General features: G+C 51.5%; 12 protein-coding genes across 12 annotated transcripts; 4 read left to right on the forward strand and 8 right to left on the reverse strand.

Annotated features, from left to right (window-relative positions):
• Nucleotides 1-21: 21 nt before the first annotated feature.
• N7519_006631 (uncharacterized protein) lies at nt 22-1,975 on the reverse strand (the record flags this gene model as incomplete). The annotated part of the gene is made up of 4 exons (XM_057293407.1): nt 22-780; nt 824-1,240; nt 1,292-1,811; nt 1,869-1,975. The coding sequence occupies 4 exons, from the start codon at nt 1,973-1,975 to the stop codon at nt 22-24; spliced, it is 1,803 nt and encodes a 600-aa protein (XP_057148218.1).
• A 551-nt stretch (nt 1,976-2,526) lies between these two features.
• On the reverse strand, nt 2,527-4,180 carry N7519_006632 (glycoside hydrolase family 27 protein; the record flags this gene model as incomplete). Its single annotated transcript, XM_057293408.1, has 7 exons — nt 2,527-2,913; nt 2,972-3,156; nt 3,214-3,510; nt 3,566-3,655; nt 3,714-3,854; nt 3,907-4,039; nt 4,103-4,180. 7 exons carry the CDS (start codon nt 4,178-4,180, stop codon nt 2,527-2,529), a joined length of 1,311 nt encoding a protein of 436 aa, XP_057148219.1.
• Nucleotides 4,181-4,802: 622 nt separating this feature from the next.
• N7519_006633 (putative inositol polyphosphate phosphatase) lies at nt 4,803-8,597 on the reverse strand (the record flags this gene model as incomplete). Its single annotated transcript, XM_057293409.1, has 6 exons — nt 4,803-5,543; nt 5,593-5,852; nt 5,943-6,116; nt 6,169-7,147; nt 7,227-8,489; nt 8,541-8,597. 6 exons carry the CDS (start codon nt 8,595-8,597, stop codon nt 4,803-4,805), a joined length of 3,474 nt encoding a protein of 1,157 aa, XP_057148220.1.
• Nucleotides 8,598-9,003: 406 nt separating this feature from the next.
• On the forward strand, nt 9,004-9,695 carry N7519_006634 (CHY zinc finger protein; the record flags this gene model as incomplete). Its single annotated transcript, XM_057293410.1, has 6 exons — nt 9,004-9,008; nt 9,114-9,157; nt 9,213-9,286; nt 9,344-9,405; nt 9,460-9,561; nt 9,614-9,695. The coding sequence occupies 6 exons, from the start codon at nt 9,004-9,006 to the stop codon at nt 9,693-9,695; spliced, it is 369 nt and encodes a 122-aa protein (XP_057148221.1).
• A 287-nt stretch (nt 9,696-9,982) lies between these two features.
• pre6 (proteasome core particle subunit alpha 4) lies at nt 9,983-11,090 on the reverse strand (the record flags this gene model as incomplete). The annotated part of the gene is made up of 5 exons (XM_057293411.1): nt 9,983-10,307; nt 10,372-10,759; nt 10,869-10,921; nt 10,981-10,987; nt 11,063-11,090. 5 exons carry the CDS (start codon nt 11,088-11,090, stop codon nt 9,983-9,985), a joined length of 801 nt encoding a protein of 266 aa, XP_057148222.1.
• A 128-nt stretch (nt 11,091-11,218) lies between these two features.
• N7519_006636 (uncharacterized protein) lies at nt 11,219-12,167 on the forward strand (the record flags this gene model as incomplete). Its single annotated transcript, XM_057293412.1, has 3 exons — nt 11,219-11,305; nt 11,572-11,673; nt 11,961-12,167. The coding sequence occupies 3 exons, from the start codon at nt 11,219-11,221 to the stop codon at nt 12,165-12,167; spliced, it is 396 nt and encodes a 131-aa protein (XP_057148223.1).
• A 19-nt stretch (nt 12,168-12,186) lies between these two features.
• On the reverse strand, nt 12,187-14,454 carry N7519_006637 (putative RNA binding protein (Arp); the record flags this gene model as incomplete). The annotated part of the gene is made up of 4 exons (XM_057293413.1): nt 14,155-14,454; nt 14,000-14,057; nt 13,215-13,921; nt 12,187-13,125 (listed from the first exon to the last, which is right to left on the reverse strand). Exons 1-4 carry the CDS (start codon nt 14,308-14,310, stop codon nt 12,187-12,189), a joined length of 1,860 nt encoding a protein of 619 aa, XP_057148224.1. The 5' UTR covers nt 14,311-14,454.
• A 783-nt stretch (nt 14,455-15,237) lies between these two features.
• N7519_006638 (condensin subunit YCG1) lies at nt 15,238-18,719 on the reverse strand (the record flags this gene model as incomplete). Its single annotated transcript, XM_057293414.1, has 2 exons — nt 15,238-16,611; nt 16,668-18,719. 2 exons carry the CDS (start codon nt 18,717-18,719, stop codon nt 15,238-15,240), a joined length of 3,426 nt encoding a protein of 1,141 aa, XP_057148225.1.
• Nucleotides 18,720-18,957: 238 nt separating this feature from the next.
• On the forward strand, nt 18,958-20,132 carry N7519_006639 (cysteine synthase A; the record flags this gene model as incomplete). The annotated part of the gene is made up of 2 exons (XM_057293415.1): nt 18,958-19,075; nt 19,135-20,132. The coding sequence occupies 2 exons, from the start codon at nt 18,958-18,960 to the stop codon at nt 20,130-20,132; spliced, it is 1,116 nt and encodes a 371-aa protein (XP_057148226.1).
• Nucleotides 20,133-20,702: 570 nt separating this feature from the next.
• Nucleotides 20,703-21,353, reverse strand: N7519_006640 (translocation channel protein TIM22; the record flags this gene model as incomplete). The annotated part of the gene is made up of 3 exons (XM_057293416.1): nt 20,703-21,038; nt 21,099-21,194; nt 21,249-21,353. 3 exons carry the CDS (start codon nt 21,351-21,353, stop codon nt 20,703-20,705), a joined length of 537 nt encoding a protein of 178 aa, XP_057148227.1.
• A 623-nt stretch (nt 21,354-21,976) lies between these two features.
• Nucleotides 21,977-23,786, reverse strand: N7519_006641 (DUF4048 domain-containing protein; the record flags this gene model as incomplete). Its single annotated transcript, XM_057293417.1, has 3 exons — nt 21,977-22,181; nt 22,247-23,129; nt 23,162-23,786. The coding sequence occupies 3 exons, from the start codon at nt 23,784-23,786 to the stop codon at nt 21,977-21,979; spliced, it is 1,713 nt and encodes a 570-aa protein (XP_057148228.1).
• Nucleotides 23,787-25,159: 1,373 nt separating this feature from the next.
• N7519_006642 (uncharacterized protein) lies at nt 25,160-26,607 on the forward strand (the record flags this gene model as incomplete). The annotated part of the gene is made up of 4 exons (XM_057293418.1): nt 25,160-25,521; nt 25,577-25,875; nt 25,929-26,161; nt 26,212-26,607. The coding sequence occupies 4 exons, from the start codon at nt 25,160-25,162 to the stop codon at nt 26,605-26,607; spliced, it is 1,290 nt and encodes a 429-aa protein (XP_057148229.1).
• Nucleotides 26,608-26,708: the final 101 nt, after the last annotated feature.

Consider the following 26,708-nt stretch of genomic DNA (forward strand, 5'->3'; position numbering starts at 1 on the left):
ACTCACCTGAGTACATCATATTTAGAGTTCCTCAGTCAAATCAACCACGCTGGCGCGATTCCTCAAATTGTACCGGGTTTGAGTGGAATCTTGCCTCTGACGTGAAGCCGATGTACGGGGCTTGCCTCCTGTAGAAAGGGGCGTGGACTGGGCTGTCTGCCGTTGAGCTGGCATCTGTGCGGAAAGGACCGCTGGCTGGATTGTCTGTTGGACCCTAAGGTTGGAAGCAATAGAGCCTGTATACATCCCCGAGTTCAATGGCTCTGGAAGGAAGTTAATCTCCTGAGGCATATTTACATAGTTATCCATACCCGCGAAAATCGGGTCAATGTACTGGGGTTGAGTCAAGAATGCACTGTCGATAGAATCCTGCAAAGTAAGTCCGGAGGAATTCATATCAGGTAGACCGGCTAGATCAAAGGGGTTTAGGTCTCGTTGGTCTATATCCATATCCATGGGCCCTTCTAGACAGGACGGATCTAAAGACTGTAGGTCCATTGTGTGATCATTAAAGAATTGGGTGAAGTCCATATTATTCAGGTCCTCTCCGGTCCAGTTCATGTCCTGTGTCAATGCAGTCGCATCGGGTTCACCCATAGCATCATCATCCAGCAACACGCTGAAGTCAATACCCGGTTCATCCGTCGCGCTAAATTCCATCATGTGCTCCCAGTCAATAGTATCGAAATCGGCTGGGCCTGTGGAATATTCTTGTGAGAATTGCGCGTTGAGTTGATCCATAGTACATAGAGGGTCGTTAAGGAAACTCAGGTCCTCTGTCTGCTCTGAGGGTGAAATCAGGAAGGTCTGGAGTCTGCTGCACCAAAGCCTGGCTGCTCTGGTTGGATGAGGAGCGTGTCTGCGTGCTGTTCGACGAGGTCTGCGGCGTAACAATAGACCCGGAGAAGGTAGGTACTGGGGAAGGGGTCCATGTAGGTGTGTTAGAAGGTCGCTGGTCATTGAAATCCTTAAACGGCAACGGCTGCAAGTAAGTAACATACTGGTAGTTTGACCGTTTGGGGTCTACTACCTGTGGGGGAAGTGGAGTGTCCATATAGGGATGAAGGGACCTAATGGGCTCTGAGTTGCCCGGGAACCGAATCGTCGGAACTGTGATATCAATAGTATCCAGCCACAGTCCCAGAGCCAGGTCTCTGTCAAACTTAGCACTCTTGCGGCGGAGCTCAGCAAACTCCGACTCGCCAAAAATTCTGACTCTCTTCCCATGCCTGGTGATCTGCTGAGGATTCAGTCGGTAATACCCACAATACCTAAGGACTGCAGGAAGTACCAACTCAGGGCGATAGTCCTTAACGGACTTTAATCCAGTGATCTGAAAGTTGTTGCTTCCGTCAGGGATAGGCTTCCTACTATACACTGCGTGAACAGCATACTGCAAAACGAAAGCAGGAGCAGTATCCAAGAGATCACGGAATCTGCGGAAAGCAATAGCCTGGAGGTCAGTAATTCTAAGAAGAAGAGCAGTTTGAAACATGGACAAGTGAATGCGCAAGAGCTGACAGATCTGGGGACAAGTCACGCAGCCACCAGGGCAGGCCTTAATCGAGTAATAGCTCAAGTCGGCTTCGTCAACCGAATAGTCACCAGTATAAAAGAAATTAAGAAGGCTGTCAACCTGTTCAACACGTACCAAATCAGGAAGAACAAGTTTCTGCTTGTCACCAGTCTTGTGGATTCGCCAGTCAATCCAACGGGTCGACCTGCGAATGACATCCAAGTGCACATCCCAGCCACGTCGGCGGCTGTCTGGGTGTCGCACCTTGAAATCGGGGGTATGGGTCTCGAAGTAACTAAGAAAATGTTAGTATATATCCTTTTTATTGGGGGGGTTTTTCTTTGTCACTTACTCGTCCTGCTCAGCCTGGAGTTGAGCCTTGCGGTTGCCCAGCTCACCCCAACCAAGCCAAACGCGGGGCAGGCCGGCATGAGCGTTGCAGTGATGATGGGCAGGCATGATTGCTGTAAGATAGTCTATGAATGAAATAAGTCAGTTGGTCTGAATGAGTCTGATAGCAGTAGATACTGAGAATGTGATTGTAGAAGTGAAGTGTGATGAAGAATGAGGATTGTGCCGGGACATCGAAGCTCTTAAATACTCGAGAGTGTTATATTTCGACAAAGACATTGATTCTTTGCGATTTTGACAATGCCAATAGAGTCAACAAAGTCAACAAAGTCAACAAAGCCAATAAAGATTCTATAAATACTCGGAATATCAAATGCCAACATATCTTTGTTCTTTGGCTATTCTGCGACACGCAACCCTTGGACTCGAATCAAGCAACGAGTTCTGATTGACTGGATAATATTCCTATTCTTGTTATAGATTGTCCAAACATGGCCATTGTGTTCCTATGTCTCCATTGTCACCAATATCCCGCTGAGTTCTTTGAGTCCTCGTCGGAACATGAACAATACCCTTTGTGCCTTCTATTCTGAGTGTGTCTATCGCAATAACTGCAATACTGTCCACACAGAACCGAGACAATGCTCTTTGACCTATGTTTAACATTTTCCCTTGACCACCAACACTGCCGCATCATGACTCTTCAAGGAGGCCTTGTACTTGTTCTTCACACAGCCCAGATCCTTGCCAGTCCAGGCATCAACAACCTTGTATGCATCATGACTCTTAAGCTCCGGGATCTCGCGCCATGTCGCAGTGCGGGCAGAAGTGACATTCTCGGAGTTCAGCATAAGCACCACAGTGCCCTCCAAAGTGGATGATGCACCGGACCAATATTCAGCAGGGTGAACGGGGTCGAAAGTCCTGTCGGGGTTGTATCCCCACTTATAAGGACGGGCAGGAGTTCCAATAACAGGGTCTTGATTGAAGTCAAGAAGATACTTGTTCTTCAGGATGGCCAAGTGGGCATCGTCGATAGAATCGAGCTATTCATTTGTCAGTATGTCTTGCTATTAGGATAGGATATTCGAAGATATCACATACCGCCGTGCCAATGATCAGAGGGGACTTCATGACGGCCCAGAGTGCAAAGTGCGCCCTGTTCTCCTCGATGGTAAGATCACCATTACCAACCTCCAACATGTCCGGGTCAGCACGACCCCAGAAGTTGACGTGGTCCATGTAGAAGCTGTTCTCATTGGCAATTTGCGCAATACGGGCCCAATCCACTGGATGCAGAGTCAGTAACTAAATCTCCCCACTCCGGTACCAGTCAATCAACTTACCGGTAATATCGCCGGACATGCGCCATGAGTTTCCGACTTCCATGCCCCAGGAATTCACGTTAGCCTGGCCCCAGCCACAGAGTGAATAGAAGATGGTCCGGTCAACGTCGAGCAGTGCATCGCGCATTGCAGCATACCGCTTGTATGTGTTGGACGTTTTCCAGTCATATCCTTCTGGGGCGGCGTTGGTGAGATCAGGACAGGTGCCATCCGGGTAAGGGCCATCGCCGTCGGGGACACAGTAAGTATATTCATCTGTCCAGTTACTGGGAACACCACAATTGTCATATTTGAGGTCTGCAGGTGTCAGTGTTTGGCAGAGACAGATTAACAGGAATAGAATAGAACGTACAGTCAATACCCCACTCAGCAAAGGACTGCGCATCGACTGCCTCGTATCCCAGACTAGCAGGATAGTGAGCGCAGGTCTCCTCGCCAGCACCTAGCAGATATATCAGATATGAGTTTTAATCAGAACGGAGAGGGAGGAGGTTACTAACTGCTGTAGATTCCGATTTTCAGTCCCAAATCATGGACTTCCTTTGCAACACCAGAAATACCATCGGGGAACTTGGCTGGATCAGGAATCATGCGATTGGTACTCTTGTCGCGGGTGTTCTTGACGCTCCAGCAGTCATCGACTAGGAAGGGTTAACAATTCGAACCATTGCTTTATCCAGGTTCAGTCCATACTATTGATATACTCATATCCTAGATCCTTCAGTCCACGATTGATGACCTCATTGGCCGCGGTGATGATCTTGGTAGAGTCGATATCACATCCGAATGCATTCCAGGTATTCCATCCTAGAGCAGGCAATTTGCCCTATTTTGGGTCAGTATCCCTGTGATGACTTGTTCGGGAGTGGCTAGGAAGAAAAGAACATACAACATCATTCTCCCTAACCAGAGCATTTGCTGCTGGTAGGAAGGGCAAGGCAACGGCGAAAGTCAATGGTCCTAGCATGTCTTCGAATTGGACTTTGCTTCTTTTCTGTGTCGAGTGAGTAGATCCTGCAATCCTGCGGACCTTTATATAACCCCATACCCCAGACTTGCGGGGAATAATTACTAGATTAGAAATAAACTAGCAATATGGACCGTCCCGGTGAGACGGTAGTTATTACTTGCAGAAACAGGTAGGATTGGTAGATGTTTTCTGTACGGGGTACTCCGGACACTGTGCATAAACATACCTTTAGGTATTTTCCGGCAATGAGGTCTCAGTATCACCTCCCAATATTCCCAATTAGGCTTGACGGGGACGGAGACGGAGAAGAGGACGGAGGCGGGGGGACGGGGAAAGGGAGAAGAACCAGTGGGGAAGCAGAATAAACACCTGCATAGGTAGAACCTGTCAAATAGCAGAAAAGGCGCATTTGGACGCAGATCAGGCTGGGAAAAGGGAATCATGAGAGAATACTACATCATACATGAAAGGAAGAAAGGAAACTCTTTAACTCTAACAACCATCATGATACATATCTATCGTAAAATCATTAGTCGTACAATATACACCATGCTTCCACCCAAATGCATATTAAAAAGAAGTACGCTTCACTTCGAAAAGAGAGAGACGATTATGCAGGCTATTGCTTTCCCAATATCAAGGCACGGGCCTGACGGGGATCTGTGCCGAGAACAGTAATGAGATACTCGATGCTAGCTTCGGAAGCCAAGCGGCGCTTCTCATCATTGAACTCCTTGTTGCACGCCTCCCACGCTGCGTTCCGTTCTTGATTTAGGATGGTCTTAGCACGGATCTTAAATGCCGCACTGACCGGCCGGTGGTCGGAGGCGCGGACCTCATGTCGCCGATAATCGAGTTGCTTGACGCGGCCCAGGCCACGGTAGAGGATGCGGTCGCACCAGGCGGGAGAGCGTTTCTTGTCACTAGAGTCGTAATCGTCCGTGCCGACATCGTACTTGTAGGTCGGGGCGAAGGTAATGGGTGACTCGGTGAAAGCACGCAGGCGGAAGCCGGGGTTCTTCCGCCGGGAAGCGAGTAGCTGGTCTCGATCCAGGAGTTTCGGTAGGTTGCTCTGGCGAACTGCGTCGATGATCACATTACGAGGAATTGCATCGATTCGGTAGTTCAGGTCTCCGTTCAGAATGCACACTTCATGGTCCATGATCATTGAGCCATCGCCACCACTGGTGAACTGATCTGTCCGCAGGGTCATGCTATTTTCCACAGGCAGGGATTCGGCCTCTAAGATAGCAGCAATATCGTTGTTTCGGTTTGCCGTCTGAGTCTGGCCGGCCGCCAAATGGCAGTTTACAAAGCATATCGAGCTGTCGTCCAGGACGAAGCGCAAGACAAGGGCACCCTACTGCAATTAGAGAAAAGCCATAGCAAAGACCGTGGGCATCACAAACCTTGTTCCCATGTAAACCGCCCATCCCGCGCTTAATCTCCGAAGCATTGACGTTTTTGATATTATGGCGTTCCTTGTGTTTGACGAAAACGCAAGTAAACAGTCCGACCATGTTCGCAGTATGCAAAAGAACGTAGGATTCCTCGAGAGGCATGCATTCGTGAAGAGAACGGGAAAGATGATCGATCCACACTCGATACTGACGACTCATGTGTTCCTTCTCACCGTTCTCTTTCTTTTTACTGCCAAGCAGCAAGCTCTCTGTGGCGACATCAGCGAAAATTCTCGTTCAAAAGAAAAAGAATGTGTGTCTTACTAGCTGTGATCTTCTTATTCTCGAGATCAACCAACTCCTGGAACCCAAATACCACGATCTCCGGTGGGTCTTCGGGGTGACTGCATTTCGGATGAAATCCGACGTTCGAACACTGCCAGGGGTAGCAGCTCCAGCATTCCAAGTCAAGACAACAGCCTTGATTTCTCGGAAGTTGCAGAACTCCACGTCTCTGGCCTGCATCCGCGCATCTACTATATATTAGTGGAATTCACCAACGGACGAAACCAATATTTGACTTACCTAACCAGTCATCCTCGAGCATTCCGTCCCAGAGGCGAATGCAATTATCAGTGCCGAGCGAGGTCACCTGCAGGCGGTTCATGGTCCATACGCTGCTCATGTCTAACACGAAGCTAGATACAGGACTATCATGGGCACGCCAGTCTTTCTTCACGGTCCAGGGGTTGGTGGACACATCGTAGACGTAGATCATTCCGGTTTTATACGCAGCCCAAAGATAGTCTCCGACAAATCCAAGGCAGTTGATTTTATACACACTGACGTTGACCACCGCCAAGCAAGTAAAATCGGCTGACGAGTACACAGTAACCTTGCCGTCTGCGTGTCCCAGATATACCCGGCCTCCATCCCGCGTGGTATAGGAACCTGAAGTCACGTCGCCCGAGTGTTGAAGACCGAGAGGTCGTTTGAAGACCTTGAACGGGACATCATCCTTTGCGCTGGGGCGATACACATGGACATCTTTTCCTGCTGCGAGCCACAACTTGTCATCAACTACCATGGAGAATGTATGGCCTCGGGCTACACGTTCGGAGGGGCTGTGGTAGCTGTATTGCAAGTTGGGTGTGCCTGTCTCGTCTGGTAACCAAACAAGTAGTCGGCCTTCGTCATCAAGTGTCCACATCTCTTTCTTGTGTCGTAAAATTTGAATGATTTCTCGGCGAGAGGGGTATGCGCGGGTGGCCACGATGGATTGGCTCGGGATATCAACTTCGTGGAGATCTCCAGCGCTGGTACCAAGCCAGATACGCTCGCCCTCATCTTCAAGACCTTTCCCTGGTTTGAAAGCAAGAGACAAACTCTTCACGGTCTCGCCATGACTGAGACTCATCACTTGGTCACCAGTTGTAAGATCCCACACCCGAGTCAAATACCCAGTCGTGCACACATACTTGCCACACACGGCCAGTAAGCGGGTATCATACTTCGTTAGAATATCTTTCGGTCCAGTTTTGAAGCGTGGGGGGTCGACGGTTAGCTTTCGAGGCGTCGGGATAGTCAGTCCGTGAGATAGTTGGCTCTTCAGCCTGCTCGTCTTCCTCCGTGTCGGTACGCACGACGCGCCGCTCAGGGAGAGAAGAAGACAGGTGAGATTCACGAGGTAGAGAGGGTTGGCGCTGGATCGGTTTGGGCGCTGAGGATTCGCTAACACGCGGGAAAGAAGGCGCGGATCTGGCAAGAGGCGTCAGCTGCGCAGGGCTGCTTATATGCCTGGGAGACTCTCGCGCGGGAGAGACTCCGCTACGGCGAGAAGCCCCCAAAGGTCGAGGGGGAAGCCCTGGGCGGTCGTAGGGAATATCACTGGCTCGAGATCTCTGCGCCGAAAGAGGGGTAGCACTGGCAGAAGAGATAGGAGCATCTACGGGAGCAGATGGAATCTGCACCATCAAGGGCTTGGAGGCCCGTGAGGGCTCTGGACCAGGAGGGATCCTCGAGAATCCCATCTCTCTAGCGTCACGCCTGGCGTTCGCAGACGGAACAGGTGATCGCTCGTCGAATGAACGTCGAGTCGGTGGCTCTGTCGTTGGCCGAGCTGGTGCTGGCTTAGCAATGCTCTTCCCAGTAGATGGGGGCTTAGCGATATTCTTCTCCGGGCTACCAGGAGGGGTGCTAAAAGGTGAAACACTTCGATCGGGTGATGCTCGTCCTGGTGGAGGATTCAACGAGCTGCTATCCGGGTGAGAGAACATAGCCGGTTTCGCCGGGATTTTGGGCTTTGGTGCGCGGTTAGCTGGGGGTGGCAACGAGGCGCTTTTTAATTTCCGGTCCGTCGAGCTCCCAGTGTGATTGACGCGGAGAGATCCAGGCGACACCCGAGGCATCGTATCCTCTGCATTAACGGACGGTCCGAACTTTGGTATCGGGGAGAGCGGGCGAGGCGGTGCCGGCGACACAGACATCGATTCTCGTGGGCGATGGCCTGGACTCCGAGTCTTGCGGCTGTCACCATACGGAGTCGAAACTTCATCACGGTCTTGTACGCGGGGCGGCGATTGGGGCGACTGTACTGTCAAGGTTGGCGGTAGCTGTGGCGATGATCGATGGAAGTTCATAGAGATAGGCCGGCCATATCGTCTACCGGAGAACCCACGATCCCGGGAGTTCTCAGGGTTTGGTCTATCCTCAGCCGGGGTCCATGGGGAATGTGGTCGGGGCAAATCGAGTGAGGCACGGCTGGAGGATCGGAGCTCATCGCTAGGCTCCGGAGTTGCCAGTAAATGGGTTGTAGAAGTGCGCGGGCTAGCAGCTACAGCAGAGGGAGCTCTGCGGTGAGAAAGATTCTCAAAATGAGACAGTAAGGAAGACACCGGTCTCTGTGGCTGCATTCATGTTAGTTCGTTGTGTGCAACAAAACAGTTACGTATGCATACAGTGGGAGGAGCGTCGTCATTGTTGTCCGGCTGTTTCCCCGTGCCCGCCATGGCCATTATCACCGATCCGTCGCCGAGACCAGCTGGATGAATGGATCATAGACTTGGAGATATCTCCCGAGGATCGAACCGTAGCGCGGAGGCAGTAGAGTAGGTGTTGGTGGGTACGGAACTGAGGCTACAGGGATATCGTGGGGCTCGGAGTATGGAGAGATGAGACGACGTAAGCGGCGCAAAGGCCCAGTAACAGAAGACAAAGCTTAGCCGTCAAGAGTTCGAGGGATTCCGAGGGACATCCAGGGGTATAAAAGGGGGTGAAAGGCGAAAGTCGATGAAATGGAGTGGCGGGGAGGAAAGTGGAGGGAATCACGGGAGTTGGCGATCACTTTGTGTCTGCATTTCTTCGGACTTGAGCATCAACATCTCGCACTTGGCCGTCACTTTTCTTTCGCATTTCATAGCCATGTGGTAAGTCCGCTTCTTGCGATATTCTGGAGAATGTTCCTGCTCGAGATCCCTTCAATTCCCCTGGTCCAAAATTCTGATTGCTAATACAATCTCCCCGCTTCGCAGTAAACACATTCTGAACGCCCAAGTGGCCATCCGCTCGCACTGCTGTACGCTCGAATCGACTTCGCAATTGATCACAGGGGATTGACCGAAGGAATCTAGGCCGAAAATGGTTTGACTGCGCCGAATGCCACCAAGAGAGCGAGTCACACATGCTCCAAAAGAGCGCCGAGATGGTACGCCCCTATTCTCCGGTTAGCGCAAGTCCAACAGTCTGACATTCCATGGGGTAGATCTTTGCATGCAAGAAGTGCAAGAAGTGTTTCCGCAAGGACGCTGCTGAGTTCGATGAGACGTATGCAAGGAACGATTCAAAAACCAAGTGGCAGCGAGCTAATTTTGCTTTTAGTGACGAGTACTGCCCACACTGCGATAATCACTTTGTCATTGACGCAATCGAGCCCGAGGCACGACTACATGTAGAGGGTGAAGATGCTCGTATGGACAACCGGTATGTCGAGCAGCCAGGGCCTTCTGATTGACCGGATGCTGACCATATCAAGTATGCTCAAGGACGAGCGTGTTGCGCGCGACAAGGAGCGATCCCTCTTCAATATTAGGGATGTGTCGGACCGCATGGGCTAAACTGTGCACCAGGGGGAAAACGACAATTGGCAGGCGCAATTTCATGATGTTGACGATTTGATGGTTACTGTTTCTTGCGATAGTTCAAGGCAGATGGAAATTCCCTTGCCATCAATACCCTTTTCTGCGTTGGTGTACAATATACGATACGATAGAAACCGGGAGATATGTTTTGAACTTCATGATTTTGGATTCTCGTCCAGGAAAGAGACCCAACGCTACTGTAAATTGAAACAAATCAACGATCCAGTCACCTCTCAGGCTCTGAATCCTTCCAAGTCTATCACTTAATCGGTCGACTCGCCGCCACCCGGCCGGGTGAGGATAGCCGCCGTGGTGGTCCCTGCCCGGGTCTTCTTCTTGGCCGCTTCCTCCTGCTTCTCGGTCTCGATGGTCTTCACGTACGACTCGATCTGGTCATCTGGGAGCATCTCAAGGGTCTTACCGGGCGCCATGATGGCGACCTCGATGTTCTTGGCACCCGTCTGCACAACCTCAAGCAGAGACTTGATGGTCAGTTGGATTGTCTGCTCACGGTCCATGTCATCCTGGTGGTTGCGCTCAAGGAATTCGCGGACTGTCTTGCTGGAACGACCGATGGCGTTCGCTTTCCTGTAACGAGAGAAAAGAGATTAGTTTTCATCCATTAGAAACCCTAGGCTCGAAAAACACCTACCAAGCTGAGTAGATTCCAGACGGCTCGGTCTGATACAGTCGCGGGGTGGAGTCGTTCTTGTCAAATCCAACCACCAGCGTACTGATACCAAATGGACGCACACCACCACTCTGTGTGTATCTCTGCTGCACACCAGCAATATATTTCGTAATATACTCGATGCTGGCGGGGTCTTCGACTGTCAGGCGGTGGGACTGAGCTTCTAAGCGGGCCTTGTCGATAAGGATGCGGGCATCGGCGTTCAGTCCAGCAAAGGCGAGACAGGCGTGCTCATCCACCAGGGCGATCTTGGAGGGGGTAATGCGGGTATCTTGGAGCTTGAGGGCGGAACGCTTTTCACAGCCGAGGACGACGATGTCCTTGCCTTTCACACCAACAGCGCAAGTTCCTAGAATCACCGGTCATCAGCATATCGTGTCTTCCGATGAAGAAATGGGAGCGACGGCAGAAAATGGAGCAGAGAAAGCTGCTAGGGAAACAAATCACGGCGATCTTACCTCGCTTCACAGCCTCCATGGCATATTCAACCTGGAAGACGTGTCCATCGGGACTTGGGATAGGGTTAGAAAACAAAGTCCAGAGCTGAAGTATAGCTTGAAGTCTTCATACCTGAATACTGCGATAGGTTAGCATGTTACAGCTTTCGTCCTGGTCAGGAGCAAAGGGAGCTGGACGTGGGGAGCTAGCTTACCTGAAAGAGCTCGGTCGTACCCGGACATTGTGAATCAAGGGGAAGTGGATGAGTGGTGATTAAAGGTGGCTGTAAATAACTCGTTTAAAGGAAGTAATGAGGTAGAATAAGGGCAATGCAGAGTGTCAAGTAGCTGAGGTCAATTGGGTTGGAGCAATGACGGGTTCCGGGCGGTGGACGCGAAAGCCTACGGCTGCCTCCAAGCGCTTCCACGGTACTTCCGTTAAATATGGTCACACCATAGTAATTCCATGTACCTAGCAGCTGATCTATTTTTCCAGTTTTGCAATAGAAGTGAAGCATACTGTATTGAATTGTTTCTTTGAAGTAGAAAGACTTAAAACAGACTTGAATTCATTTACAAACTACATAGGTTGTTAAGTACACCTATAAGAGGAAAAGTACATATAAAAACACCGATTCTACTAAAATTTTATATAGTCCTAACATGAGACAATGAGAATACATATGAAATATATAGACACAATATGATTCTTTTGCATTCACAGTGCTTCGACCCCGAAGAGATGCTCGATTCGATGCCCAAGCTTCAAAGTAAATCCCCAACACCCCAAACGGAGTCCCAGTATATCCCCACCCAGATCAAGACCGTGAATTCTCCGACGCTTCCCATGAAAGAGTGCAGAAAGGGAGCCAAATATCTAAAATGCAATGCCAAAAGCAGGGCAAACCCAACGCAAATGTGTCCATGCCTGCAGACAATAAACCAGAGATGGGAACATTCAAAAAATACATGCACCACACACCCCTAAAGGGGCTTAATCCCCTTAAAAAACAACCATATAGCGCAAGATGGAAATCACAAATATGGAGGAAAAAAAAAAAAAAAAACAGACCAAAACCCAACGATAAAAAAGCATCACGCAAAAAAGCACAGGGCGGCGAAGGCGAGAGAAAGAAATCCGAAATCTTCGACAACGCTAACCCGCCTGCTCCTTCCAACCCGATGCACCAAAACCGCAGAATCCCTTATACAAATGCGTATCAACGAATATCAACCAACGCAGAAACCCGCCACAATGCAGGGTTGCAATATGGACAACATAAGCGTGAGCGCCCAGTTCGTGAGTGGGGCGTGAAGTAGGTACAACTGAGACCCATATTTAAGCGGGCGACTTGTTGGCACCGGAGCCGTTGCGACGAGAGTGGGCGTCATCGGACACCGTCAGACCACCGAGACCACTCGACAAGAAGGCGAAGGGGTCACTGGGACCATCGGTACCGTAGAAGGCACCGTTCGAAGCGCTGGTGGAGGGAACACCATGGTCCGCACCAGTGAAAGCAGCCTGAGTGGCCGGGTTGGCGAAGGAAGCGGCGGAGTGCGAGGTGCTGGAAGTGCCATAACCCGAGTTCATCTGACCCATGGGAGGGTACGCACCGGGGGTGTTGTTACCGAGACCACCGGAGGGTAGAGCGTAGTTGTTGGGCGGGCCGCCGAACTGCTGGCTGAAACCACCGAATCCGCCGGCGGTGGAGGGGAAAGGAGCAGGGGCAGGAGTGCTGGCCATTGAGTTGGGCCCCATATTGAACTGCGACGGTGGATCCATCGGGGACGGGAATGCCGAATCTGCCACGACGGCAGCGCCCGAGCGAGGGGCACCGCAACGTAGACAGTTGATGTTCTTCGCAAAGTTATGGTAGCCACAACCCTCAGAACCACACTTCCAGTCACCAGCGCGGAAGGGGACAACGCCACCGTTACCACCCATACCACGCGAGTGACCACCACCCATACCGTGACCACCGTGGCCCATGTGAGGAGGCATCATTGATGGCGGGCCGTAGCCGTAGTTTCCGTAATTCATTGGGTCCGGTGCGGCCGCCATGGCGGGGAACGAGCAGCGGAAGCATGCTGTGCGGCGCTGGAAGTTAGAGAAGCCACAAGACGGGCAAGTCCAGTCACCAGGACGGGGGCGGTTCTTGGAGGGCGGGAAAGGAGTGAGGATCTCGGCGGCACGGTCCAGAACCCGGCTGGAAGAGGGAGAGACCTCAATCGCCTTTTCGTTGAGCGCACGGCCGTTCATGCACAGGCTTTCAGCAGCCTAGTAAACAGTTAGCAGGCAGAACATAAGGATAGAAAATGGGAAGTTCTGTATCATAAAACAGCTCAAAACCCAGGATAAAAACTCACCTCCTCGTGGGAAGAGAAGACGGCAAAGCCAGTGCCAGTGGGCTTGTGCTGGTCTGGTGTCCGCAGAGTCCAGAAGGCGATGGGACGACCACCGAACTGGGTGAACCAGCTCTCCAACTCAGACTGAGTGGTATCGTGGGGCAGGCCACTAAGGTGCAGGACCTTGCTCCGTTCCGCCAAAAAGGCCCGAACATCAGCATGAGCATCCATCGGACGAGTGAGGATCTCCGGGTGTTCCTGGGGCGGCTGCGACTTGCGGATCAAGCCACGAAGCACACGGGCGAGAGTGACAGATTCCTCCATGGCCCGGCGGGGCGAAGCGGGGGCCAAAGCTTGCAAGTGGAAAGGAAGGTTGTGCTTAATCGGGGCGGACGACTGAACGGGCTCGACCTCAAGGGCAGCGCAGATGTTGGAGAGGGAGCTGGGACCGAAAGGCAGCGACTCGGGATGATGGGTCTGCCAGCGTTGATATTCAGTTCGCAGGTCGAAAGTGCGGGAATGCTGCAGGTATGCGGGCAGCACGACGGCCTTGTCGCGGGCCTCGCGGGGCAGCTGCACCCGCAGATCCCACGAGTCCAACGTCACAAAAGCAAACTCGAGATGTTTGCTAGTGAGGTGTTCCTGGGCGAAGGCATCGAATCGAGAGATGGCATCCCGGAAGGTCCCTGCGGAGCGAACGTGTTCCCATGTCAAAGTGGTCAAGCTCGCTTCAGAGAATTGTCAGCCAAAAATTGGATTCCTCGCAAAACCGAATGGAATCTAAGGTTGTTTCAAGGCGATCTTACTGCAAAGCGGGGTGATTGGAGTATTGACAGGCTTGACGAGAACACTTTCACGGTGCAGCTAAACAATTGGGAAAAAAAAAAGGTGTCAGCTTTTGGGTTGACCTCGGGAGTGAATTCAATGTTGGGTAGAGAAGATGTTTGGGGGGGGAACGGACTTCCTCGCAGGTCTTAGTGTCCAACAAAATCCATCCTAACTCAATGACCTCAGCCGAGTCCTTAGTGACATATACGCCATGTTCGTCACAGGTGGTTGCAACGTGGATGACGATGTATCGATCCAGCTTGGGGGTTGGTGCTGAAACGGCCGCCATCGCTGACTTGTCCGGTGCCAACGGAGCGGCAAGGGAATCCCGGGGGAAGATGGGGGAGGAAATGTCTCTGCGGGAAAAGCAGAAGACAAAGACAAGGCCGGAGAAGAGAGCGGTAAGAATAGAAGAGAAAGCCCGGGGGAGGAGAGAAGGGAAAGGGGGGGGGGGAAGAAGAAGAAAAGAGCCAACTCGGTGGAGTTTTGAGCGAAAATGAAAAGTTTCGCTCACGGGGGGAGACGGAGATTATACAATTACAAAAATGAATTAGATAGAAGATTTTCTTAAGAAATTAAGAAATATCAATCTTTCTATTCTCTCACAATTTCATGGAATCTTCTATCCTTCAAATTCCCCTGGAAATTGTGTGTTCGGACTGGTCTTGACCGTGCAACCCCAACCGGGCCCAGATCCCTGTCGGAGTACGCCTCGGAATTAGACGAGTAGGATGAGCAGGTATAGTAGATATCCATGGATGTATATATGTATAGATTAAGGTCTCTATCTCCCTAGGTAATGGCTAATACTGAGGGAGACTTCCAGAACTATTAGTATCAGATACATCAAATCAGTAATACGAGGCAGAAGCCATTACCAGGGAGGACAGATGTACTCCGGACATATGTAGCTATGTAGGTATGTAGATATACAGTGCAACATACATATGTACATATGTAGCTAGAATAGCTAGAATGAGATAAATATAGACAAGATGGATAAAATGACATTCCAAATGTCAAGGGGAGTCTCTCCGCTGTCAAAAATATATCATCACGTGGCACATCACGTGAATGTATCTTGAGTGTATAGAAGGAAATCGTAGAATGGCATTCATGCAAAAGGTATTCGAAGAAAAATCAGACACTGAAAATATGTACAGAACCCTAACCCCAAACCCCTAACTTCAACCAACGCCAGACCTAGGAAATATCATCACTCATCACCCGTCTCTTCCTTGATTATTGTCCCCCGACTAGTATCATGGTCATCTTCGTCTTCTTCCATAATACTGGGTTCAATAGAGAGAATGGGGCGATTGGCTGTAGCAGACGTAAGACGGCTGTCACCCTCACCCTCGTCTTCCTCCATGATACTTGGCTCAACAGAGACATGACGACGGCTGTAACCACCAGTAGGGTCCACAGAGCGACGAACACTACCAGAGCGTACACTAGCTCCATCATTGTCAGGGTCCTCGGTGCCTTCGCGAGGACGAGCACTAGCAGCACGACCATCCTGCGCAACGGCAAGGATCTTGAGGACAGCGTTCTTGGCCTTGACGAGAGCATTTCGGCTGGAGGCTTCAGCGGCGAGACCTTCTTCAATGGTTTGGTCCAATAGCTCCTTGACCTCGGTCGCGAGGGCATTGTTTTCAGGATCGATTTCAACACCCGTGGCACTGCGAATGCTAGATCGGAACTGATCGTCGCCTTCGGGGGCACGGGAGCTAGCTCGTGCAGGTACTGTAGGAGCAGCAAAGTAAAGCTTGCTGAGGAGGGAGAAGAGAAGCTTGCGTTCCTCGCGTGAGCAGCGATTGGGGGAAGCGCTGACACCGAGCACACGCTCAAGGATCTCCTTGACCAGGGCGAGGTGAACCCATCCGCAAACATTGGAGCTTGCAGCACCGCCAGCCAGGATTCGTTCACCGCCGAGGCCAACGACCCGGCGCTCATCAGTCCACTCGGAAAGCATACCAACAACACCTGCCATGAGAGCCTTGACCTCGCGCTCGCCGACGCTTGGATCGATTTCCCCATCACTGTCCTCCTCGGCCTCAAGTGAGTAGTACTCCTCCGCGGCATTCATCACAGCACGGATCACTGGGACGGCCACTCGGCGCATGTGATGTGTGTTTTCCACACGAGAATGGCAATATACAGGGAAGAAATAAGCCAATGACTGTCGTAGTGCTGGATTTTCACGAGTGCGTGGGTGGTAGAAGGAGACCACGAGGGATAGCAATAGGGTTTCAACGGCATTCTGATTGTGTTCCTGTATTGCGGGTGGGACATTCGATCCGGAGGGAGCGAAGGCGTTGGTGAGTAGCAGCTTGCAGAGAGCGGCAGCTGCTCCAGACTGCACGCTGTTGGGCGAGTTGGCACGCAGAGCTCGGGCGAAAACCTTGAGCAAAGGCTTCTGCATGGCGGGTGGCGTGACGGTCTCGCCATCAGGCTGGGTAACAGGGGCGAGTAGGGATGGGTGCGTCGTGATCATATCGCAGAGGATTTGTAAAGCTGTGACCTGCAATGCCTCGTGACCTTTGCTGTAACAGTGAATGAAGAGAGTCATGTTTTCTTCGGCCAAATTCTGTGAAAATCAATCGTTAGCGCACATCGTCTTCGATCAAGAGAGAAGATATCAACCTTGTCAAGCAGACAACAAAGGCCCAAGCACAAGAGACCACGCTCTCTAATTGGAGCTTCGTGACTGCGAACAGCGGGCACCACAAGGTTATTGAGCATAGTAACCAGGTTCATGTTCTGCTGCAGATGGCCCTGAACATTCTGCAACATGCACTGAGCAATATACAGACACTTCATATTAACAACAATCTCGCGGACGACCTTGGCCTTGGCCTCTTCCTTATTGAAGGGAGTGACCTCCTCATCCCCGGGAGTTTCGGAGCGCCTGCTAGTGTCGTCACTGATCTCAGACCTAGCAGAAACAAAGCTATCCTCGGTAGTGATGGTGTCGTGAACTTCGGCAATGGCTTCTAGAACAACACTGCAGAATTCGGCCTCTGCAGCAGCATCAGGCCCACAGACACAGCGGAGTGTTTCAACAACGAGTTTCGTGCTCTCTTCCGGCAGTTCTGGCACGGCCAAAGTCTCTCGCAGGAGCGAGAACATCTTTCGTCGACCGACCTCATCGCTGTAATCTAGAGTGATGGCGATGTGGAGCAATTGTTCGACAACAAATTCGTGCTCGACTGCGTCATCATCGTTCGCCTCACCAGACTCCTTGGAAATTTTCTTCCGCTCCAAGAGATTGGTGATGTATTTGCCTAGGAAATGGGCCATCGCGGTGACCTCTGGCATCTTGTCATCTGCTAGGCTGTCGTACTTGCCTTCGTTCTCCACGCGGCAGAAGTCGTTGAAGGACCGGAGCAAGAACGCGGATTCACCGGTTAAACTTTCCCAGAAAGGCTCGTCAAAGACAACAGCTTCACGGTAATCGGCACGGCCTTCCCAGAACCCACGCATTGCCTCATGTGCAATTCCGCTTTCCATTCCAGAGTTAACAACGTCAATTCTCTCCAAAAGCTCAAGTAACGCATTGATGTCGGGTGCAGAGCGCTGGCCCGTCGGGCCCTGATTCGGGTCATTGTTGGTGCCAGCGCAATCTTCGACCCATCTGTCGTAGAACAATTTGGCCGTAGCCTTGCGAACACTTTCATCACGATCACGTAGACCCCATCGGAGGAGCTTTTCTCTCATTGATAGAGACAGATGGCGGAAGTCGCCCAAGGTAGGCAGAAGGCGTGAGTACAATGCGCGCCTGGTAGCGGCATCCAGATCACGGGCACGCTCAAGAAGATAAGGAAGCGTCATTGGGGCGAGAGGGAGGTTTGTCAGAAGCGTTTTGCGAACGTCAGCGCTTGTATCGTTTTGCATGATTTCGATCAGCTTCTCAAGAAGGGCAGAGTTGTCGTCGTTGCCATCCTCCTCTCCATCGTCTCCCGCCAGACGTCCCAGCCCCAGAACTGCCTGTACCCGAACAGAGGCCTCTTTATCACGGAGACGCCTCAAAAGGTTCTGTCTTATCGCAAGGTATAGCTCGTCGTCGATCGATTCCAGCGAGTTCACAATGTGGGCGGTAATTTGTGTTGCGCGGAAGCGTACCACCTTATCCTTGGCTCCCATGATGGGTCCAATAAGCGCGACGAGACTAGATGTGAGGCGGGCGGTTGGCGTCTCGGGACTGTGGTCCTCGTCTTCACCCGACGCGAAAATCTCATTATCCTTCTCCGCAGCATGACTGAGGAAAGTACCCAAGAAGCGCAAAATTCGGTCTCCAGCAGGCTCGCTCTTCTTGATTGTGAGAATCCGAAGCATGCAGCGGCCAACTTCCACGTTAAATCCCTTCTCGGCCTCCGTTTCCTCACCAGGAATCAATGCCTCCTCAGGCTCTTGATCGTTTCCTTTGTTATTCCTCTTTTGTGAGATACCACAGCAAAACTCTTGGAGCTTGCGCAGGCGCACAACGAGCTTTCGGTGACCGGTAGTCGAGCGCTGAGCATCCGCAAAGAGCAAGCACACATCGCGACGCAAAGTGGGGGCAGATGCTGGCTCTGTTGGTTCTTCGGGTATCGCAAATGATGGAGTAACGGAGCCAGCACGCCCAGACGCAGAGGGCTGTGCTGACGACCTGCGTGTCGTTGCAGACGTCGAACGGGCGGCGACTCTGCCAGGCATTGTTGTGTTGTTGCTAAGCGTTGATTATTCGAAGGCGAAAAGCATCGCAGACTGCGGGACCGATCAAAGGAGTGGAGGCCTTGGCGGTAAACAAACAGCCCAAAACGGGAGGCCGATAGCCGATAAGGGTAGTCGGCGCACGTGATCTGACTAATGCCGATCATCGGAGGTCCGCGAGCTCGTCATTTCCCCGAAGGTCGATGGGAGCATTTGTTCCTGCGTTGCAAGTCAAGTCAGGATGTTTCGTCAAAGTGTCCGGCGGTTCGCCACTACGGCGGCTCGTGCTGCCGAGGGGTCCACTGCCTACTGCACCCGGGTGTCAACAGCCCAGGGCGTTGTCAATGGACTGACCGAGGGTATGTCTAGCTTGGAGGGCGCCCTTGCATACAAGTTTAAGCTGACTTTGATACTGCAGCGATTGGCAACACCCCACTTATCCGATTGAAGAAGCTCTCCGAGCAAACCGGTTGCAATGTTCTCGGAAAGGCAGAGTTCCAAAACCCGGGAGGTAGCGTGAAAGACCGAGCAGCGCTCTTCGTGGTCAAAAACGCCGAGGAGAAGGGACTCCTGAAGCCCGGTGGCACCGTGGTTGAAGGAACGGCTGGAAACACTGGTATTGGACTGGCGCATGTGTGTCGGTCAAAGGGATACAAGCTCGTGATCTATATGCCCAACACCCAGTCCCAGGGCAAGATCGACTTGCTCCGTCTGTTGGGAGCGGAAGTATACCCGGTCCCCGCAGTGGCCTTCGACAACCCCCAGAACTACAACCACCAGGCGCGCCGGCACGCCGAGTCACTAGACAACGCAGTCTGGACCAACCAGTTCGACAACGTTGCCAACCGCCAAGCACACATCGAAACTACCGGGCCCGAGATCTGGGCACAGACCCAGGGCAAGATTGACGCCTTTACCTGCGCTACCGGAACCGGAGGTACCCTGGCTGGTACTACGCGGTATCTGAAGACTGTCAGTGATGGACGTGTAAAGAGCTTCCTCGCCGATCCTCCGGGCAGTGTTCTCCACAGCTACATCCAAAGTGGTGGCACACTGATCGATCGCTCTGGCAGCAGTATCACTGAGGGTATCGGCCAGGGCCGTGTGACAGATAACCTCCAGCCCGATATCGACGTGCTAGATGGCTCTGTGAACATCAGTGACGAGAAGACTATCGAGATGGTTTACCGCTGTCTGGATGAGGAGGGTCTGTACCTTGGTGCCAGTTCCGCGATGAACGTCGTGGCCGCCAAGGAGGTTGCCGAGAAGTTGGGCAAGGGTAACACTGTTGTGACCATTCTCTGTGACGGCGCTTATCGGTATGCGGATCGCTTGTTCTCTAGCAAATGGCTCGAGAGCAAGAACCTGCTTGGTTCCATTCCCAAGCACCTGCAGAAGTACATTGTGTTGCCTTAGAGGACTATATAAATTGAATAAACTGTATTCTCGAGTGGGCATCGGAACTCCGAATGAGTAAATTGGGACGTGCCTATAGTGATTGGGATCTGACACTGTTCAAGTTCGCATTTGGGACGGACATAGTATACGGTCTGCTCGAGGACAGGGTGCGGGTTTGATGGAAGATGTTCAAAATTATTCAATAAGATGACCGTATATGTAATAATTTGGTATCAATTGTGAGAGGTGAGTCTCGAAAGGCCAGTGTATATATATCCACGCTTGGTATTGTACAAAAGAGTAAAGAGTCAGACCCAGAAAGATCTAATATGGAGTAAACCACCATGCCGAGGCCATGCAATGCAGGCGTCAAACAAGACATGCAACACGAGGGAGACAGGGCAGAAGAACCATGCTCAGCAAAATAGACAAGAACAACCGAAACGCCCGCAATGCTTCCGTTCTATTCCAGAACGCCAGATGCCGTAGAAATGTACAGGTTGAAAAGCGCAGTGCAGCCCGCCTGGCAAAGAAAGAGCCAAATGACGGAACAAGGTCGCGCTTTCAAGTCGGATCCGAATGGAACATTTACTCTTCACCGGGCATTCTCATGTAGGCATCGATAGCCGCACTGAAAGCCGCGAAACCAGCGCAACCGAAGGCAGCAGCCTGGGGGCCCGCCTTTGCGCCGAGAATACCACCAGTGACACAACCAGCGGCAACGCTGTTGGTAAGATCGTTCTTTGCGCGGAGGCCTTCGATGCAGCATTCGGTACCGGAGTAAAGCGCACCGACAATACCGAAGTTTTTGGCAGAGGACCAAGAGCGAGCGCCCATATCCTTGAAACCGCGGCGGACTTGTTCGCGCCAGGGGAGGTCGGCGATGGCGCGGCCCTGGGGTGTGAAGGTCGAGTCGTAGGACATCTAGAGCGCGGAAATGTTAGATACAGGACTTGCACATCAATGATTCAATTGCCAACTTACACTGGCCATAAAGAGACCGAAAGCACCACCAAGACCGAAACCCATGGTACCCGAAATGACTGTCTTGATAGGGCAAGACTCCATACCACGTTGCATCTATACATTCTTGATTAGAATTGGACGGAATCCATGTCATAATCGACGACGAACCATCTTGACCATAGCCTGCTCTTGCTCGTTCATTCCCTGGGTGTCCGGATTACCTCCCAGGGAGGTCATCGGGATTGCGGTGCCTGTTGTGCCTGGAAACGCCATGTTGATAGTTGGCGTGGGTAAGGTTTGGATTGAATATGGTCGTATATCGTACTCGCTGGATTTGATCCAAGCTGGCCTGAATGATCAATCCACTGGACCTCGGCGAGAAAAGAAATCGCGTGAGCAAGTAAAATCGAGAACGCGGAGATCTTGCGGAGGCGACTAACTGAACCGCAAATTTATTTTACGGTTAACCAGAAAATCCTGAAGCGCAATTCCACACGTGATATCCCGGCTCCGCAAAATCATCGTGCCGTTATCGGTATGTATAGTTATCGGTATAACGCATGGAAACAACCAACCGTAGAAGAGCTGTGATTTACGCTGAATGTTCAAGATAAAATACAGATCAAATAAAAAGACAGAATGGACACTCGTTGTATTCATAAAGCTAAAGAACCCAAAATAACGTTTGTGACCAAATCAACTGGTATTTCAACAAATCCTGAAAGCAAATCGAAGCCTGCATAAGTACTTCAAAGGTAGTAAGGAAAGAAAATGCATCGACAAGAGAAGAAGCAACGCTCTCGTATGGTATAATTCGAAGGTCGTAGCCCTACATAATTCTGTAGGGCCGAAGAAGAGGTAGCAAGTATATACATGGAAGGAAAGCAAGAACCGTATTAGTCCTTCTTGCTGTCCTTGCGACTAAGCGAAGGAGAGGCAGTTCGCTCTGGAGAAGGCGACAGCGAGCGCTCCCATTCTGCCATCAGATTGGATGCAGTACGTTGAAGTTTCGAGGGAGCCAGCTTGGTAATTGCAGGCCAGGGAATGCCTTCAGAGGCACTAGGTTCAAGCGCAGAGGAAGCCGGGTTCAAATCGCCAAAGCTAGGAGCGGTGGTCAGCGCATAACGAGGTTGTCATAGATGAAATCAGAAAAGGTCGAACGGTACCTAGCGCTGGTTCGAGGGCTACTACCCTGTGTAGTGGGCGATTGATCATGTTTGGATGCGACTGTTGATCGGCTGGATGAGGGCGTGTGCATCTTCTGCGCTGATATGGGCGTGTCCCAATTGTCCCAGTCGTCGAGGTCTTCATTCTGCGCATCGATAGAATTACTGGAGGGGTGGTCGCGCTGTTCGGTTTCGGTCGCCTCGTTTCGGTTGGCGGCTTTGTTGCCGGAGGGGGTGCGCGGAGCGTTCGGAGACTTCTGAGCGGGTGTATCAATGCCGAATTCGTTCCAGAAAGATGTGGAAATTTCCGCCGGCTTGGTGTCTTTACCAGTTTTTGTCTCGGCCGCTGGCCCCCTCCCCCGCGAAGACGATGACGACGATGACCGTGATAGCTTGCCGTCCGCTAGCAACCGTTCTCGACTCCGGGATTTCGCCAAAGAATCCCGCTTGCGACCATTTGGCGGTGCCAATGAGGTGGATGATGTGTTTCGCGTTTGCGTGCCGTTGATTCCTTCCTCGCCCACAGTCGCTTGTCGGATATCTTCCAAAAATGTCCACAGACCTTCGCGCAGATCGGATGCCATTTGCTTGCCGGTGCGCACCAAGGCCTCCCGGGAAGGAGGAGGAAGCGTCTTTTGCCACTGTGCCAGTAGATGTTCCGGTACCTGGCTCTCGTCTAACTGTGCACTCATCAAAGCTGCATTACTGCGGTCGACAGATGGTAGTGTCGCAGAGCGTGGGGTGCGACCCACACGTTCAGCATCTGAGAGACCTGGTTCTCCGCGGGAAGAAATGCTGGGACCTGAGACTGGCGACAAAAGAGACAAAGTCCGTGTATGTGTGCCGTGAAACACTCGCCGACCATTGCTCCCAATCTTAGTCCCTGGGGCGGGGCAGCACGCATGCTAGACCGACGGTCTAGATCCCGGCTCATCCGTTCCTGTGACACTGTGCTCGTAACAGAGCTCATGCTCTGTTCCCGGCCATGTGAGCTCGGAACCTCGGGTGTTGGGAAATCAGGCGACCGCAGGGGCATTAGTGGTTCCGCGTGGTTGATCTCCGCGCGCTTCCTCGACTTCTCAGACAGTGCCCATTGCTTCTTAATTGTCGCTAGGTCTGCTTCGGCGCGAGTAAGTTCCTCGCGAAGCTCCATGACCTTCCGCTCCTGCGAGGCAATGGCCCGCAGGAAGTCATAGCCATCATCCGGGACATCAAATGCCATAGGTGTTCCCGGAGGCTGAGCGGGGGAGGGACGAGTTGAGGGCTGTGTGGCTGGTGTTATGGAGCCGGGTGAGGTGACGTTGGAATCGGGTGTCTCAGGTTCGTTCAGATTGATGGGGAAGTTCAAAGTCAGGCGTTTAGCATGGCGGGACGTCTGCGCACGGGGTAGTGAAGATATTCTCTTCTGAGCAAGTGACGATGAGCGTGAGAGAGTATGGGTGAACTGCTCGGAACCAGAGTCCGGCTGTGGCACAGCTGAATTCTGGTTATCCGGAAATGGACCATGGAGGAGATTCTCCGCTCCCGGAAGACTCTCCATTGTGGACCAGCCAGTAGGAGAGATCAGGATATTTCAAAAAGTCATAAGAGAAACAAAACACAAAGAACAGTAAGAACAGTAAGAACAATAACAGAGGAGAGTTGACAAGGGGAGAAAATAATAGCTCCGAGTCTCCTGAGTCCAGCCCACAGCGGGTCCCGCACGAGTCGTGTTTCAGGGGGCAATTAATTATCTTATTAAGCCCGTTTCGTGGAGGTCTTGGCGTTGAGGTATTAGGGTATAGATCGACATACATCGTGTGAACTTATATACCATTCTAAACAGATGAAGGATATATCGTGGCTCAAGAGTCCCGTGGTTCAAGCATGGAGTATCTCAGCTGTTACATATGTAATGTACCTAGGTATACCCGGCCATTTCTAGTCCGTTCAATACTGCAGCATTCCCGCCATGTCAACAACCCTAGTTTTGCTAGTATGCAATATAGAGAAGGCTAGGGAAGTAAGTCTGGAAAGAACAACAGAGGGCTGTTTTGTTTAAGGCAGGTGCGATTGAGTCACGAGACAGATTAGGAAAGTACACACTCCCGAGGTCATTCGAGGAAGATACGTGTTGTTTGGGGTATAAAAGGGCCCAACTCTTCTTCCTTTTCTCTTCTTCTTCCTTCTTCCTCTCTCCAGCCCTCTCGACCACGGTCTCTCTGTAGCCCATGAGATCGTGTAGGCGAAGGGCCGTGCATCACCTATACATAAAGACGTCAACATTACCAAGGTTGTTGAGTTCCATATAGGTCTACACCAAAAACAAACCAGTCTTTCTCGTGAAAGTTCTTTGACAAAGTCGTGGCTGAGCCTTTGGGTTCCATAGCCACTTGACAGGTCCCACGGAATACATGGGGGGGAGTTTAATCACATCCTCTTCCAAGGTTTCATTGTACAGTTACCTACATACGTACATATGGTAGTCACCCAAATACATTCCAACTTCCTGTTCACCAGATGCCTAGACTACATATGTGGGGTACAAATTGGAAGAGAGAACTCCCTGATGGATTGACGTGACAGGTTGAGCCTGCGTTCAGTCTATGGGGGCACGTTACTGCGAGACTTCAAGTGTTGTGGGGTCTCCCGGTAGAAGGCGAGAGCTTGATGGCCAATGTTGTTTAAGCTTATTTCTTAGCGGCTGCACACTAAGAATTGGCTTCCCAACTGTTTTTTGGTGCGATTACAGTGAAAATAGTCCTCTTATCATAAAAAAAACCAAGTTAATGCCCTTCTAATGATGAGAAAGTGAGAAAAGAAAAAGGTCGAGATAAAAATAGACCTCGGGAAGATGCAGGGGTTGACCCGTCATCCACAATTCAACCGCACTCCGGAGCCAAGCGCGCATTCGCCAACAACCGCGTCTTCGTCATGAACTGGAGAGCGGGTGCTCTCCGTATTCGGTCCAGTTCCAGGCTTATTCACAGATCGGGGATTTCTGCCCAACTTCCCATTTCCGCGTACCGACTGATCTCCCCCTTTGAGCGAAAAACTGCCTGGTCGCGTCGATGCTCATCACAATGGACGTCCAACCCGAGAGTCTTCCCAGTCTTTGATCTCGGCTTATTGGATTCATCCGTCAAAACTGAGGAAGAGCTTGCGATGGGATATGAGCCCAACGAGATATACACGTATCCCGCTGAGCACGAAGAAATTCTGAACGACAGGTACCAGATTCTGCAGAAAATCGGCTATGGGCCCACGGCAACTATTTGGTATGCTGTTGATTTCATGTGAGTGTCTCATCCGAGCCGGAACGATACTGCTCCAGTTCTCAGTCAACAACAGGGAACCGAGAATGGTTGTTTTGAAGATCTATGTGGTGGACCATATGCTCAAGACTTATGGACGGATCCACCCACCAAAATTATATCAGGAGAGCAAGTGCCCTCTTCACGAAGTTCGCGATCGCTTCGGCATTAAGGGTCCTCGTGGCCCTCATATTTGTGTTGTTCACGAGGCACCCTCGCTAGACCCAGAACAGGTGCATGCGGGGGACAAGCTGGATCTCGATTCGGTGAGGTCTACGATGAAACAAATGCTGATCATGGTGGATTTCCTTCACACCGATTGTTATCTGACTGCCCGTAACTTCCCTCGCCATTATTTTTAAGGGATGGATGACTGATTCCCAGAGTAGGCATAATGCCAAACAAAACACTCAACGTTGATTCCGGCGACAGACGAGTTGCTGGACCCAGCAATGACGAGCTTATCACCCCAATGATACTCCCAGGCGACGGCGTTCCCCTCCGTCTGGACTTCCCGGACGATGATATGTCCGGTATCGAGGAAAAACATTGCAGGCCCCCTGAAGAGGTCTTGAAATCGAAATCGGATCACAAGGCAGACATTTGGGCTGCTGCTATTGCTGTGGGTACTTAATTTGAGGCAAAAGAAAGATACTTACATAGTTTATCCAGGCATGGAATTACACCAAATCCCAAGGGCTCATCGACGGACGAAACTCAGACGGAGCCTTTGATGACCGGGTCCACATCGCAGAGCTGGTTTCTCTACTGGGACATCCTTCACCAGAGTTCCGCGAGAAGACGCGACTAGGCTCCATGTTCTGGGACGAACAAGGGAATTGGACGGGCCAAGCTCCCATACCAGAGCGAAGCCTCGAGAGCCTGGTAGCTGGCAATGACGGCGAGGATGTAGAGGGTTTCTTGCAGTGGATGCGAAAAGCGCTACAATGGGATCCTGAAGATCGGCCAACGGCTCTGGGGCTCTTGCGTCACGAGTGGATGTCCAGGAAGACGAAGCCTGTGGAGGGAGAGGGGGTGGATGTATCCGTCGAGAGCACCCAAATCTAGTCTTTCCATTTTGTATGTCATCTGTGGCGACTGTATAAGTATATGTACATAGAATATAAGCTCCACTCAGTCAAACTCCGCTCAATCAGAGGCCTGTTGGA

This window comes from Penicillium mononematosum, assembly GCF_028829835.1.
Source record: "Penicillium mononematosum strain IBT 11891 chromosome Unknown utg000003l:1.0-8172316.0:1.0-8177699.0, whole genome shotgun sequence".
Lineage (NCBI taxonomy): Eukaryota > Fungi > Ascomycota > Eurotiomycetes > Eurotiales > Aspergillaceae > Penicillium > Penicillium mononematosum.